General features: G+C 26.1%; 1 protein-coding gene across 1 annotated transcript; it reads right to left on the bottom strand.

Moving 5' to 3' along the window:
- Nucleotides 1–13,509: 13,509 nt before the first annotated feature.
- On the bottom strand, nt 13,510–15,043 carry LOC148563067 (uncharacterized). Its single transcript, XM_088491140.1, has 4 exons — nt 15,020–15,043; nt 14,669–14,796; nt 13,762–13,903; nt 13,510–13,644 (listed from the first exon to the last, which is right to left on the bottom strand). The coding sequence occupies exons 1-4, from the start codon at nt 15,041–15,043 to the stop codon at nt 13,510–13,512; spliced, it is 429 nt and encodes a 142-aa protein (XP_088347266.1).
- Between the last annotated feature and the right edge of the window lie 903 nt (nt 15,044–15,946).

The raw sequence follows: 15,946 nt of genomic DNA, 5'->3' as shown, positions 1-15,946 counted from the left end.
TTAATTTCATTATTGTTTTCGACATAAAAGGCTGGAGCCGCATGAGGACTTTTACTTAATCTTATAATTCCTTTTTCCAAAAGATCTCTACATTCTAATGAAAACTCTTCTCTATCTCTTGCGGAATAAGGGATTTTATTTGGAACATTTATCTCTTTTGTCGGATCTTTTAATTTAATGCTTACTAATTCGTTATTTGTATTTTTAATATCTAAAGGATTTTCAGCACAAATTTCATCCAAAAGTTCTTCTATCTTTATTTCAAGATTATTTTTTGGGATATTTATTTGAAAGTATAAATTTAAATAACATGTCTCTAATATAGAAAATATTTTAAATTTTAAGATCTTATCTATAGTAGTAGTCGGTATTTTTATACGTTTTGATTTTTGATTTATTGAAGAATCGTGTGGAGCTTTTAAAACTATATATGTTAGTTCTTGAATGAATGGATGATATAGTTTTAAAAAGTTATTTCCTATGATAAAATCCATTCCAGAATCTAACATGTATATAGATGGAACAATGAACCTATAATTTTGAATAAAATTTCAACCATCTCTGCTTTTTGGTCAATTTTATGTATTGATTTGTCAGCTATTCTAACTCTTAATGGTTTCTTTAATTTTTTCCAATCAAGTTTTATATTTGAACTAGCAAAGCATTGTGTTGCTCCAGAATCTATGAAAGCATTTATAAATTTTTCTGTTATTTTTATAGTAATAAATGTAGCATTATTACTCAGTCTCTGAGTCTGTTTCCGAGACATATTCAAAAATATAGTCTAAGTTATCATCAGATTCTTCTAAAGGTTCCATGAAACAAGACTTAGCAATTTCTATTTGTTTAGTAAGATCCTTTTTATCCTTCTTTTTCGGACATTCATTTGCATAGTGTCCTTCTTCTTGGCAATACCAACACTTACAATTTTCTTTTTTATTTGGGCAATAATCACTTTTTTGTCTCTTATTTTTATTGTTATTTCTTTTTCTAAAATACCTCTTTTTTCTCCAGTTTGGATAGTATTTTCTTTTTCTAAATTGATATTTTCTTTTTCTTTGAAAATTTTTATTAAGACCATATTTTTGAGGTATCTCTTCATTATCCTGACAGCAAATTCTAATTATATTTGCAAATCTTTTTTGAGTTGCTTCTTGCATACAACGTTCTTTTATTTCCTCTCTTATTGCAGAGGTTGCTCCACCAAAATTATTTTCAATTGTTCCTCTATTTATTTCTCTTATAAATCTTCCCATAATAAATTCGTTAGCAGGATATGGAAGTTTTGTTATATACATACTAAGATAATGATTTTTATCTTCTTCTTTTAATTTGTAATAATGTATTCTATATTCACATATATAAGACTCCACATTACATAGATCATATATGTGAATGTTAGCTAAATGGTTTTTTGCTTCTTGATATTCTTTATTATAGACTTCTTGTTTATGATCTATAATATTTTTTCCAAAAAATTCTTTATATAGAATCATCATTATATATAATATCTTATCATAAGCTGTTATTTTTGTTGCTAATTCTTCTATTATTTGGTTTTCTATTGATGTCATATAATCTCTTATAGCTCCTTTAGTATGAAACCCTATGTAATTCCAAATGTCTCTTCCAGATAATTCATTAAGTTTTGGATTAGTAAAGGCTTCTAATAAGAAGGAATTCAACCAGTTTTCGAAAATTTCTTTTTCATTCGTTTTACAGTCTAAATCGAGCATTCTTTCTCCTTCCATTTTCTGGATTTTAGGAACGTATTTTGATGGTATTTTTGTATATTTTGAATCTTTATTTATAAACCCTTTTTTAAAAGCATAATTATCAAAACCTGTTTCCCATTTAAATTGAGATTGATTATCCCTAGATGTTCCAGCTTCATCTTTTACTTGTATTGGAATTGCTGGTTCTTCGTCACTTGAATAATCTAGGATGTGTTCTTCATTTTCTATATTTTCAGAATTTACTGTTTCTTCTTCTATCTGAAATCCTTGTTCCATAATATTATTTTCTTGAGCCATTTTTAATTGTTTAAAAAGCATTGTAACTTCTTCTAATTTTTCTTCAATATTCATAATTTTAGTGGTGGTTTTACTTTTAAATCTGTTATGTTGATTATATTTTGAAATTTTTCTTCTTTTGGATTTTCTTTTTCCTTATTTCTTTGAAATTTTATGGATACTAGTATTTCTTCAAGCATATCTACTATAGAATTTAATTGTGGGTTAAAGGTATGATAAAGATGTGGGGAATCATTTCCATGATAACATTTCTTAGAAATTCCGTGTGAAAAATAAGTTTTTTCAGGTTTTTGAAGTCCTTCAATAAAGCTTATAGTAAAATAAAGATTTTGAGAAAAATCATTTTGTATTGATTTTAAGAATTCGGTGTCATTACAGTTAACATTAGTTAAAATCATTAATTTTTTATCTATTAATTTTGATAACTTAATTATTTCTTCTCTTAAATCTTCTAATTTACTTTTTTCCATTAGGTGACGCTTTTCTTTGTGAAGAACTACGGTTTTAAGTGAAAAGTGTGGTTTTAAAAAGTGTGGTTTAAATAAGCAAATCTTTAAATCTGTACAGATTTAGATCTGTACCATATAATTTTCTTTCTTAATATCTATAAGACCATAACTAAAATTTCATAAAATAATTTGATAATTTGATTTTATTATATTATCAATGTAAAATCTTTATAAAAAACGAATTAAGTGTTCATCTTTATAAAATCTTTATCAATGTAATAGCTTAGATGGTATAAATTCTCCATACTCATCTAAGAAGTTGTGGGTTCGAGTCTTCATATTTTTGATAAAAAAAAATAAAAAAAAAAGTGTTATTACATTAGTAACAATATTTTGAAGTTTACACAGCCTCAAATATGCCATACAAACTTTACATAAATAAATAAATATGAAAGTAATCTGTTAACGAGTTATAATTAAAACGACATAATTTTTCCATACTTAATTAAGAGGTTGCGAATTCCAAAATTAACAAATTAATTTTTATTGTTTTTAAATAATAGACATCATATTTAAAAAATAAAACGATAATAAATCCTTTATATATTTTAAAAAAATAATAACTTGTTTTCTAATTTTATTTTTTTAATAAAAAATAAATAATGCATTAAAGTTTGACTAATATACTAAATTATTTTATTAATAGTATTTTCACATTATTAGCAATGTCCACATATACATCACCATTTTCATTTTGACCTTACAAGTTACAATGCATATTCCTTGGTTGTTTTGACCATAACATTCAAAGACACCAAGCAAATTATATTGCGAAGAAGTTTCATCAATTAAATTTACAATTTATCCACTCCATCACAAGATCCAAGATATGATAATACAAGTTTCTTGAATTCTCATTGCTTTTGTTGTTGGCCAATGATCACTAAGAGGCGTTCATAGTTAACATTCTCTCAGAGACAAGAGCGACATCATAAGTTCATAACACACCATTTTTCTTTTAATTTATTTTTCTTGAATATTTAAAAACGAAAAAGATTGTCTAACATCAAAGTTATAGATAATTCTTTTACCTTCTTAGAAAATCTTAAATTCATCTCATAAAAAAAATATATTTTTTTTAAGATACAGCAATACCACGAAGTCTTTGCAAATTAAGCACCAACATGAAACTTGAATAACTAGTTAATTACTTACTGTTGTAATGTACCAATTGGAAGTTGAATAATTAGTTAATTACTTTTATTAAACTAACAATAGCAAATTTATTTATTTCATATTTCAAATAATATTTTATTAAGCTTGCTAATTGCGAGTTCATTATTTTATATTGAAAAGTTGGAATTTGAGTGAAACTGTAGATAGAAATTTTAGTGTTTGTTTATACGTCATTAAATCGATAAAACAAGAAGATTTTTTTTGCAAGTGTGTTTGATAAATTTCTAATAGTAAAAGTAAAAGTAAAAATACTAGTAAAATAAAAAAAAAACATCTTTGTTGAGAAGTTACAATTTATATCTTTTTTTAAAAGATCTTTTTTCTTAAAAAAAATATATTTTTTATATAATAAATGAAAAAAGTACTTTTATCTTATTTTATCCAAATATAATTAATATATAAAAAGATATTTTTATATGAGATATCTGAACATAAAATCACTTTTATTTTTATAAAACATCTTTTAAAAAATATCATTTAAAAAAAAATCTTTTTAAAAAATGACATCAAAACAAACCCTTAGTATATTCCATCTTAACATAATTTTCATTTAAAATTCATTTCTGGTATAATGTCACTGTCATTTTGATATAAAGATAAATTACTTTTATATTGTTTAAACCCACCCAACAATAGAATATAAAATAAAAAATATTTACAAAAATATATTTATACATGTTTTACGTATATATATTTTTATCTTTTATGATATCCACAATTCACATATTAAAAATTAATTTATTACATATTTGATATATTTCAAAAAAGACATTTTATCGAACATAGAGGGTCAAGGATATTCACTACATGATGTAGTTTATTTTTTTTTTTTTACAATATACCGTAATTTTTTTTTTTGGTGACTACAATATACCGTAATTATTATTGAGTTATAGTAACTACATAAATCTATATAAATTCAGATTCAATCTTTTGCTAGGAAAACAATTATTTTAAGCAACAATAGTTAGCTAATAAAGTAATAATGTATAGCAAATGTGAGAGGGGAGGGGAGGGGGGGGGGATTAGAAATGAAAAACAAATATTGACCGAGTATTATTGGCTTAAAAAAAACTCTCAATCTTGTTTCAAAATTCATATTCGAATTATTTACAAGAAAATAAAAAATGCATGGCAAAATACATGTCACATGAATGATTACCTACCTTATCATTATATTCACATGTTGATTTTTATTTTTAAAATATAAATATATAACGAGACCATTCTTGCAATTCTATATTTTACTGCTAGATCTATGTAAACACTATTTAAAGAATTACATTGATACTACTCAAATAGTTGAACGAGTTAAAAACACATCTAATTTTAGATAAGATTAATATAAAGTTTATAATTTTGTTGTTTCTTAGCTTATAATACTTGTAGTTGTTAGTTATGTTTTAAGATATATACTAATATTCATAACTAAAATTTTATAAATTAATTAAATATTATACATTTGATTTTATTATATTATCAAAGTAAAATCTTTATAAAAAAAATTAATTATTTATTATTACATTAGTAACAATATTTTGATACTTACGGAGTCTTAAACATGCCTTGTAAACTTTATATAAATAAATATCAGGATAACCTATCATCTATTAATAATGAATTAAAGTTTGACTAATATACTAAATTATTTTATTAAAAGTATTTCAATATTACTCTCTAAAATTATTATAAATTTAGGATATTGAACCCATTATGGCATAATGCATTATTTAATTAACATGTGTAAAAGTAAAACACCTCTAATTTAACACCAATAATTATTGCAAAGTATATTATTGTAGTAAGAAATCTTACGGCAGTAGAAGGAACAAGCTGGTCGAATTGTGATGAATGAAGATTAACCTGCACCTGTTCATATAAATTATGTTGTTTGGCTTAAAGAGCTTATGTTCTTCTTGAGACTCAAGCTGGTCGAACCTATGTAGATAGGGCGTTTAGTATGTGATGAATGAAGATTAATCTGTACTTTTTCATACAAATTATGTTGTTTCGGTTAAAGAGCTTATGTTCTTCTTGAGACTCACCGTATTGCTAGGTAGAAGTTCCTCATGTTCTTGAACATGGAGGCCCAATTCTTGATGCAATTCTTGTGTATTTAAATTATTTTTTATTAATAATAAATATATATTTATTTGTTGTAATTTTTTTATAGTTAAAATATATAAAAATATATAATATATAAGGTGTAATAATTTAATAAATATTTTTTAAAAGAGCTTTTCATTCTTTTCAAAATGACTTAATTTTTTTTTCTCTCAATCTTTTTTTGTTTATCAAATTATTAACATCAATTTAAATAATTTAAGGCATAAAATTTTTTCTATGGAAATTGCCATTGTAAAAGTACATGCTAGAGAGGTTACCGTGTTATATTTTAGATAAATTTTGTTACGAATCATGCCTTATACTCTCTCTTTAGAGCTGTCAAATGGACTAGTCCAGTCTATATAGGTCCGGTCTGTTAAGTCTATAGATTAAACGGGTTGACCCGTTTAAACCCGCTTTATTCGCGGGTCAAAATTTTTTAGTCCGGACTGTTTATAGTCAGTCCGATGGGTTAAACGGGTCAGTCCGTTTATTATTTTATTTTATTTTTTGAAAAATATTTTTTAGTTGATGAGTCGGATTTTCGGGTCGGATGGAGAGAAATATTAACTAAAAGTGCTATTTTTTTTAAACGGACCACCTGTTTAGCCCACGAGTTAGCCCGTTTAACCCGTCATTTTTTTTTGTTAATCGGGCTCAGCCCGTTTAGCTCAAAAATTAAACGAACTTAATTTTAGAAACAAAATTCGCCCATTTAAACGGGTAAACAAACTGACCCAATAGATTTAGCCCATTTTGACGGCCCTACCTCTCCTACAATGCTAGCTAGTAGTTATTAGAATTTAAAAATGTTCTTGCCTTGTATGACTGACGCATGCATCAACAAAGGAGTGGTACCCTCTCCTACAATGTTAGCTAGTAGCTATTAGAGTTTAAAAATGTTCTTTTAAAGTATACTATTGAAGGAACGAGCTTCGGTGCTCGGACATATGTGAATGCTGCGTTCAGTATCTGAACCATGATCAATCTCCACCTGTTCATGAAAGTCAAGTTTTTTCCTTGAAGATGCTGTTTATCTTAAATTTAACACTAGACAATTTTAATATACTAAATTAAGAAATTAATTTTTTTTAAATAATAGACATCATATTTAAAAAATAAAACAATAATAAACTTATATATTTTTAAAAAATAATAACTTATTCTCTAATTTTATTTCTAATAAAAAATACTTTGATGAAAAGAGATTAATCTGGCGAAAATTTTAAAAATAAAATATTTTGAATTATTTTTTTAATTAAAAACTAATTGATTTGGTTATTATTATTATTATTATCTGGTATTTTATTTTTATTAAATTTTAATATAATAAACTCATTTTAATTTCACAATCAACAATATAATCATGGGATATTATTTTAAAGATAATTACTGGTCATTATAAAATTAAAATTTAATTAAAGGTTTGAAGTGAATAGATTAACCATTTGTAAAGAGGAGGAATGTGGATGTGTACTAAGGGAAATAGTGGTTAAGCGATCTTATGATATATCAAGTCTTTTTTTTAGTTAGAAGATATCAAGTTTTCGGTGTTTTTGTTCGGCAAGAGGAGAAGGTTAGTTGGAAGGCATGTGAATTTTGGGTTGCTAACTAAGTGATTAATCACTTGAAATTATAGGTGTATAAATGTTTTATAAAATCTAATTTAGATATTTGAATGAAGATTAATTCCAAAAAAATTATGTAATATATTAAATCGAATTGATTCCATACATAATTAGTGTAATTTAATTTCACAAATATTATATAATATTTATATTATAATAAATTATTTTAAAATAAAAATAATATCATATAATATTAAAAATATTAATTAAATCATAAAAATATATTTTATTATTAATTTTAATGTAAAATATATATTTTAAATATATATTCGAAAGATAACTTAAATTTGATTTAAAAATTATATCAAAGAAAAATAATATACCCAAATATAAAACAATACACTGTGAATGTGAATAAGATTTTAGATTGAGTCGATGTTAAACACTTTTTTAGGTCGATCAAAAAATTGTATAAAAAACATGAGTAAATAATTATTTTTATAGCTAACAAAATTGATTTTGATAAAACAGACCTTAATTTTTGTTGAAACTTGCTCTCTAAAACTAGAAAGCTCGTCAAGGGAATGGCCAAGGCCGAACCCCTCTGGCTCAAAGCCATGGAAGAGTCAGTTACTTTCTCTCTTCCTTTCTTATTATTGGGATTTATGTTTGAACCCTGATTTTGGATTCAATCTCTTCAACCACTGCAATTAATTGGGCATTTAACATGGCTTCAGTCAAATATTTTGCTTTCAGATTTCAGTTTAGATTGTAAATTTATTTATGTATTTTTTTTTCTGGGTGGGAACAATTCTATTTGCCGGGAAATTTTAAAGGGGCGCGATGCAAATCATTCAATTTCAACGCATGAATAATTAGGACATGAATTGAAGATGTGTTTGTTCATGATTATATACTCAACGCCCTAGCTTAAAGAAACAATCATGTTAACCCTGTGGCATAGAAGGTATTGCAATAGATAGGAAAATTACCAAACAATGGAAGCTTTAACATGGCTGGACTCATATTTCTGGTCAAATTTAGGTTTTTTCTATCAATCATGAGAAGCCTCGTGCATTTCATTTCATATTATTGTTTAATGTTATGATTATTTTCTTTTTTCATTCTCACTAAATCAATGTAAGCATTTTTAGGTTGGTTATTATTTACTTAATTCTTCAAGTTGTGCGATACCAATCTTCTAATGCTGTAGAGGCAGAATCTTGCCTTAGGCAGTTTAGTTATGTTCGACAAAGGATTTCAGAGGCCCCAGTATTTAAGAGAGTATCAAATGCAGAATAGTCATTTAGCTAGAGAGGTAGAGGGAAGCTTAAGAAAATTATAAGGAAAATTATTTTTAAAAAAATATCAAATTTAATGGTTTGAAGTTTGAACATGGTTATGATTCACAATAGAGTAAGTGTATCTAATGGAGGGTAGTCTTATAGCTAGAGATAGAGAATGAGACATAGGAAATTATATGGGAAGTTATTGAAAAAACTTTACATATAAGTTGTTTGGACATGGATATGATTCACAAAAGAGTATTTTGAAGGCATTTGATCCATGTAGTTGATACCACCTAATGAGACAAAACATAGCTGTTGTTATCGTAGTTGTAGTAGTGTTAATATTTTTCATGGTCATTTTTTTTCCCATAAGGGTGACCACTTTCCTGTATGCTCCACCAGCAACATTCCTCGAGCAGAGGGGAAAATTCAAACCATTACTCTTCCTGAGGATGCCTACGTTATATTATTATTATTATTAATTCAAACCATTACTTTTCTTATATTTTTAATTTTTAATACTACTCTTAGTTATATTATTATTAATAATTATTAATATAAATTTAGTTTTAATATATTATTATAATAAAAATTCATATTTAAACATTATATATATTAAATAAATAATTTAAATTAAATATATAAAATTATAATATTTTATAATATTTATAAAATGTAATAAAATATGAATAAATAAAAATATTTATACTTTATTTTATGATAAAGATATTAATATAGTTTTATACTATTATAATTTTTTTTCATTTAAACAAAAATTTTTTTTTATTTTCTTTCTATTTATTTTTTATTCATTTAAAAAATATACAAATAATTCCACTTTTTCTTTTATTTTCTTTCTTCTTATTTTTTTCCTCTTATTTACTTTTCTTTCATTTTTTTTCCTACATCCAAACAAAATGTTAATAATTTATTAAAGAGTAATAGGATATTTGAAAATTCTTTGAAATTCAATTCCAGTATTTAAAACAAAAATAATTAAATTAGTTTAGATATAATTCAATTCAATTCTATTATTTTTTTTTCAAAATCAGTTCCGACCTAAATAGGTCCGATTTGGAATTCTATTCCATTGTAATTTTACTTAAAACTTAAAATGTTTAAAATATCCTTATAACCTAATTACTTCTTCTTAACTTTTGTCATTCACATTCTCTTAACATCTCTTACTTTTTAATACACATTCTCTTTTCTCTTATCATCTTCATTATCTTTCCTTCCATTCTCTTTTCTTTTCTTTCCTTCAAATCACTTAATATAATATATACCTATTTTTTTTTAAAAGGTCTACTATATAGATCTAAAAAATTATCCACACGTATAGATTTTATGTGTTTAATTTAGATTAATGACACCAAATGTTTGTCAATATATCTGAACATTTCAAGTGAAGTTGTGTCAATCATGATACTAGCAAAAAGTAGCATAATTTTGTTTCATTTTAATAACATGAATTAGTTGCTATAATTTAACGTTAATAACTAGTTTTGTTTTACTTGTTATGTCTTTAAACCACTCAACAAGTTGGTACTTGATAGTTTATATTTATTTTCTATTGTTGGTTTGTTGTTGGAACCAAAACATGAAGAACCATTTAATTTTTTTACTAATAATAATATTTTCTCAATTTAATATTTTTAGATTAATTTATTTTTTTAAAAGAAGTAAACAAATTTTAGTTAAAAAAATAGTTAAAAAATATAATTTTTAATTATTGTATATAATTTAATATATAAATATATTTATTATTTAAATATGATGTTATAATAATAAAAGATAAAGTTGTCTATTATAAAACTTTAATTCATTTGATAAATATTCTAAACACTAGAATTCAATTCAATTCTATAGTTTACTAATTCATTCCAAACATTAGAATTCAATTCAATTCTATACTATTAAAAATTTTCAAACAGGCTGTAAAATATAATTTTTATCTCTAAAGTTTGTAAAATTTTTAAAAATATTCCTAAATTTATTTTATTTCAATTTTGTTTTTGAAATTTTTTATTTGAATCAAATATATTCCTAACAGCTAAATTTTCAAAAAATTTAAGACCAATTCGATAATAATACATGACAATTATGTCTAATTTGCTTATGTTGAAGGTTGTCTTGTAAATTATTGCTAAATTAATCTTAAATCTTTTGAAAAGTTAGCCACCAGAAGTATATTTGAATTTTGATGCAAATAAAAAATTTTTGGGATAAAATTAAAACAAAATAAAATTTAAGAATATTTTTAAAATTTTTAATAAATTTTAAAGATAAAAATATACTTTATTCTTTATTAAAATACTTGAAAGTTGTGTCAGCATTATGATAGAGAAATATTTTGTGTTAAATTGGTAACGTTAAGGGAAAAAAATCCAAACTTGTCTTGTTTAATTTTTATATAATTAATAAAAATTAAATAAATAAATTTTGACTATTTTTAGTTAATTTTTTTTGTTATTGAATATTTTTTATGTTAAATATTATTATTATGTAGATAAATATGAATCATCAATCAGCAACGAATTTGGAAATCAATATCCATATCAATCAATAAATAAGAGGTATTTAAAGATTTTGGTAGATTGAGGTAAGTATATTTTTGGTATTTAGATAAAGATTATTTGATAATAAAAAATGTTATGAAAAAAAAAAGGAATCAGCACCAAATCAATTACTAAAATAATAATGTGATCTTAAAAAAAAGTATAACCAAAAAAGGAAGAAACTATTAAATTGGATTTTATTTAAAAAAAAAAAAGAAATAACCATAAATCCTATAACCAAAAAAGGAAGGAAATATTGTATTGGATTTTAATTTTTTAAAAACAACAAATAATTATTTTGGGTATATACAAATGAAGAATTTAATTTTTGTGCATTGTTAGCATTAAAGAATTTTTTACAAACAACTAATTATATATTAGCACATTAATAAAAAACTAATTTTAAAACTCATAACTTATAAAATTATGCAAAAATTTGATTAATTTTTTTTTGGTAACTAAGAAAAATTTAATCAAATTTTTGCATAATTAAATAATCGTATATAAGAATAGCAGAACGAGTTAAACTCATAACAAAAAACGGACGATTAAAATTTAAAATTCTCAAAAAAGAAAAGTCAAACTTGCACAGGCAAATCACATATTTTGGTAGAGGAGAACAGACTAACCTATTAAGCCAAAAGCTATTCTTTTCTTAATAAAAGAGTTATTAGTGATAGAAAAATTAATAATTATATAATTTTTAAATATATAATTTTTATTTTTATTTTTATTTTTTTGTTATCCCATAGTATTCTTAAGTCTGTTAAAGATTAATTCATTGCAAATTTAAATTTTATTGCAAATAAATTGCTGCATACATAATAAGACATGTTTCAAACTTTTTTTATTCTTTTTTTTTTGTTTTTGACTTTACTTATTTTATTTGACACTTTCATGTATATGTTTAAATGATGTGATTTGTTTTTTAAAATAAAAAGATTTTATCGTTGAATATTATTTTAAATAGTTTTTTTAAGTTTAAAATTTAGAAGAAAATAGTAAAATTATTTTTTATTTGTATTTTTTTAATTATAATTTTTTAAATTAAATTTATTACTTTATTTTAAAAAACTTAAGTAAACTAGCATTTTAAATCCGCTCGTAGAGCAGGCCGCCTTCTTTCCCCTTTTATTTGGAAAGCCTTCGCAAGGACAAACTATCCTTTGTCACCCCTAATCATATAATAGGGTAATACTATTTAGTAATCTACCTATTTTATTTTGTACAGAAATATTACTTAATACTTATCTCAATTTTTAATTAATCTACCGATAATATTAGAGAGATAATAATCTAAAGTTAATTTATTTAATTTAATATCTATAATTTTATATAGGTAATATTTATAATTATACACTTATTATATTTAATTACTCAATTATTCTAATAATAATTAAAAAATAATAAATAAATAAATAATTAAAAGTACAAAATATGATAATTTTAAATTATTTTAGACAAATTTTTTATTGCCTCCTAACATTTTTTGTTAGTGTACCATTATGACCAATTCTATAATTTGTTATTCACGTTAATTACTATAATTTTTTTTCCAAATATAAAGATCTACAATTTCAGAAAAATTCAGAAATCTAAAGTATACTACATGTATAAAAGAGATGATAATTGTGAATGCCATTTGGGAGAATGCGTAAAATATTATATTTAGACATAATTTGTACCGAAGCTAATTTGCTTTGTCACTCTTCCATATTGTTGGGCTATTCCTTGTGATCAAAGATAACAGTTAAGTTATTTAAATCCAGACCCAAAAAAGGTTACTTATAAACCATCAAATTTTCAGACCCCAAAAAGATAAATAAATAAAAACGGAAAATCCCATCGATTTAACTAGCAAAAAAAAGACCATCAATTTTTTAGCTTTTTTCAACCATGGGTAACTCTGTAAAAAGTAGCTTGCATATCCATAAAAGAGAGAGAAAAAATATGCACAACACATAACACTGACAATGAAAAAGTATCAGGAACTACTGTTAAACTTGATGAATCAAAGTATCAAACAACAATTATGAGGATAATATTCAATATCCTTCAGCATTACTTGCACATTTTGAACTTTTCAAAGTACATATTTATCATATGCATTGCTGCATTATTTAGAACCTATAGCTGTAAGGAATAAAGAATGAACATTATTATCATACTAACTAGATCACTCACCTACTTTTGCTTGTTTGGAATAACAAGCAGAGGTTAGGCCGTTAGAAAACAGTTATTTTGGTACAAATAGAATGAAAATCTTATTTTCAGATTGATGATGCCTCAGAGAGTACACTACCATTAGATTTTTGAGATCTCCTACGTTGCCTCTGAAAATAAGGGTGGACATCGCGAACTCCATCCAAGTACAATGGCGTTTGCATTTCCACAAGGCGCGAGACCTGCCAAGCATTCCAAGAAAGAGCCAATGTTAATGATGTTCTTTCAAAAGGTTAAAAAACATAATCAACAGTGTTCTTGCTTCCACTGAAACTAAAAGCTGGGAGGTCACTACTTACAGCTCTATAAAAGGTAAACATCTCTTCTTGACCGGATAATATGGATGTGATACCAACAGGAGTACCTCCTGAGCCCACATTGCCTTCTGCTAAGACATCACGGCGAAGTTTAGCACCTTCGGTCTCTATTTCAAACTGGAAACTGAAACCAAGACGAGATGGTGGAGGTTCAGTTAGCAATGCAACATTTAATTAAGATAACTAGAATACCACCACCAACAGAGTTGATAAGGCTTATACAACCACTAGTTTATACACTACTGAGAAAATTCTAATAATAGGACATACATAAATCAGTAGCTATTCATCTACGTGTCTTCTATCCCAAGTTTGATAGAAACCTGAGAACTAAAAAAATTCAGATTTCAAATACAAGGTATTTAGGGCGTCCAACTTTTTAACCAAATCAATAAAACATCACTTTTGGAACCTATAAGTACAAATACTGCATTTGCTAACAATAGATATTGGAAAAACTGTGATTAAAATTCCTTATTGCCTCGCCTCACATATTATGTATGCCACATTTTAGCAATTGTAACGCGGTTAGTACATCAGTCAACATAGAATTGCAGCACGCTTCTGAGATTTTGAAAACAATTTTACAGGGTCATTCCAGGAAATAAATACATATGATAAATGTTTCACAATTTCTTTATAAACAAGTCCCCCCCAACACCAGAGAAATTGCAATTCATGAAACTACCTAGATTTGGGAATTCAATGAAAAATATTTATAATCTGAGCCATCTGTGCCATCTGTTACCAGCTACATGGCATCAGAAGAAAATTTAAGACTACAACCATAAGAATCAATTACCAGGTTAGAGCTCCTCTAAAGGATTCATACCTTTTAATCTGAAAGTTCTTTCTGCACAACATAAATAACAGAAATCAACAAGGTTACCTCTCCAAGTCAAAAAGTGTGCCATCCTCAGTTCCTTGAAATAATTCATCAATTGAAGAGGATGCCAAGCAACAAAGGCAGCAATGATGATTGTACAACTCGTCAATTAGGGTTATAAATCTCCCTGCCTGAAAAGTAAAATATATACAATATAAAAATCAAAACAAGATAGGGCTATGCAGAAATAATTGTACTAATTCAATGCAATTGCTGTTATTTAGGAATATTCTATGAAACAATGCAGCTACAGAGTGAGAGAATACGAATTTCATAACCTAAAATTTCCCTTCGTAGTAAAATAAGGCAATTATCAATACAGTTGAGGTCAACTCAACCTTTCAGTAACCATACCTTGTCACGGATGCGCATACTCATCACTGGAATATCAGATATGAAAACAGTGTGATAGTTTTCAGCAACTGCAATATAGTCGGCTGCACCCAACTGAAAGCAGAGAGAGAGAGAGAGAGAGAGAGAGAGAGAGAGAGAGAGAGAGAGAGAGAGAGAGAGAGAGAGAGAGTAAGCAAGTTGTCGTATATGCACAAACACTAGAATAAAACTTGAAAGCAAGTTAACATTATGATAACCATAAATCAAGTGGTGGTGAAGTTTGAACTACAGGTAACATAGAGATTCATCTGAAATAAAGAAAAATGAAAGAATGAAGTTACCTGTGCCAACATTGCCATATATGTAAAGTCCTTTTGAAGCACACCAGACGCTTCGGCACGGCACGAGCAGAGGAACAAAAATGGAGCACAACATAACAAGGCCCGGGCTCCAACTGTGAGAAACACCACGAAGGCGACAGCAGATGAGGGATTACATCAGTGCCGTGTTCCGTTAAACCCTGAAGCAACGTAGAAGATGTATAAGCCCGATTAGACCACTGATGACCGAAAACAAAAAACTAAAACAACGGCCCAGCCCACCTCCCTAAATCCAGTTGGGGATCTGTAACATTGGCTTCTTATTCCATTAGCAGGCTCCCACTTCCACTACCAAGGCAAACAAGATTATAGAGCTCTGTCAAGCTTGTTCCCTGCAACCATCATCTTGCCACATGTCAATACATCCTTGCATCAGCTATGTCTATGGTGGGCCCATCCTATGTTAATCCATGATAAACTCTGCGAACTCCTTTATCCTTACTCTAAACTCTAAACTCGTTCTATCTGTCGCTCTCTATCCCACGTTCTATTTTTTTCTTTAACCTACCTTCTATCATTCAAGCAACCTATTTTTGGGAAAAATCCGAAAAACAGAATATTTGATTTG

This window comes from Arachis ipaensis, chromosome B6 (genome assembly GCF_059453495.1).
Source record: "Arachis ipaensis isolate K30076 ecotype BB chromosome B6, ASM5945349v1, whole genome shotgun sequence".
In the NCBI taxonomy this organism is placed as follows: domain Eukaryota; kingdom Viridiplantae; phylum Streptophyta; class Magnoliopsida; order Fabales; family Fabaceae; genus Arachis; species Arachis ipaensis.
The sequence above is the reverse complement of the archived record's forward strand: the minus strand, read 5'-3'. Positions and strand labels throughout refer to the sequence as shown.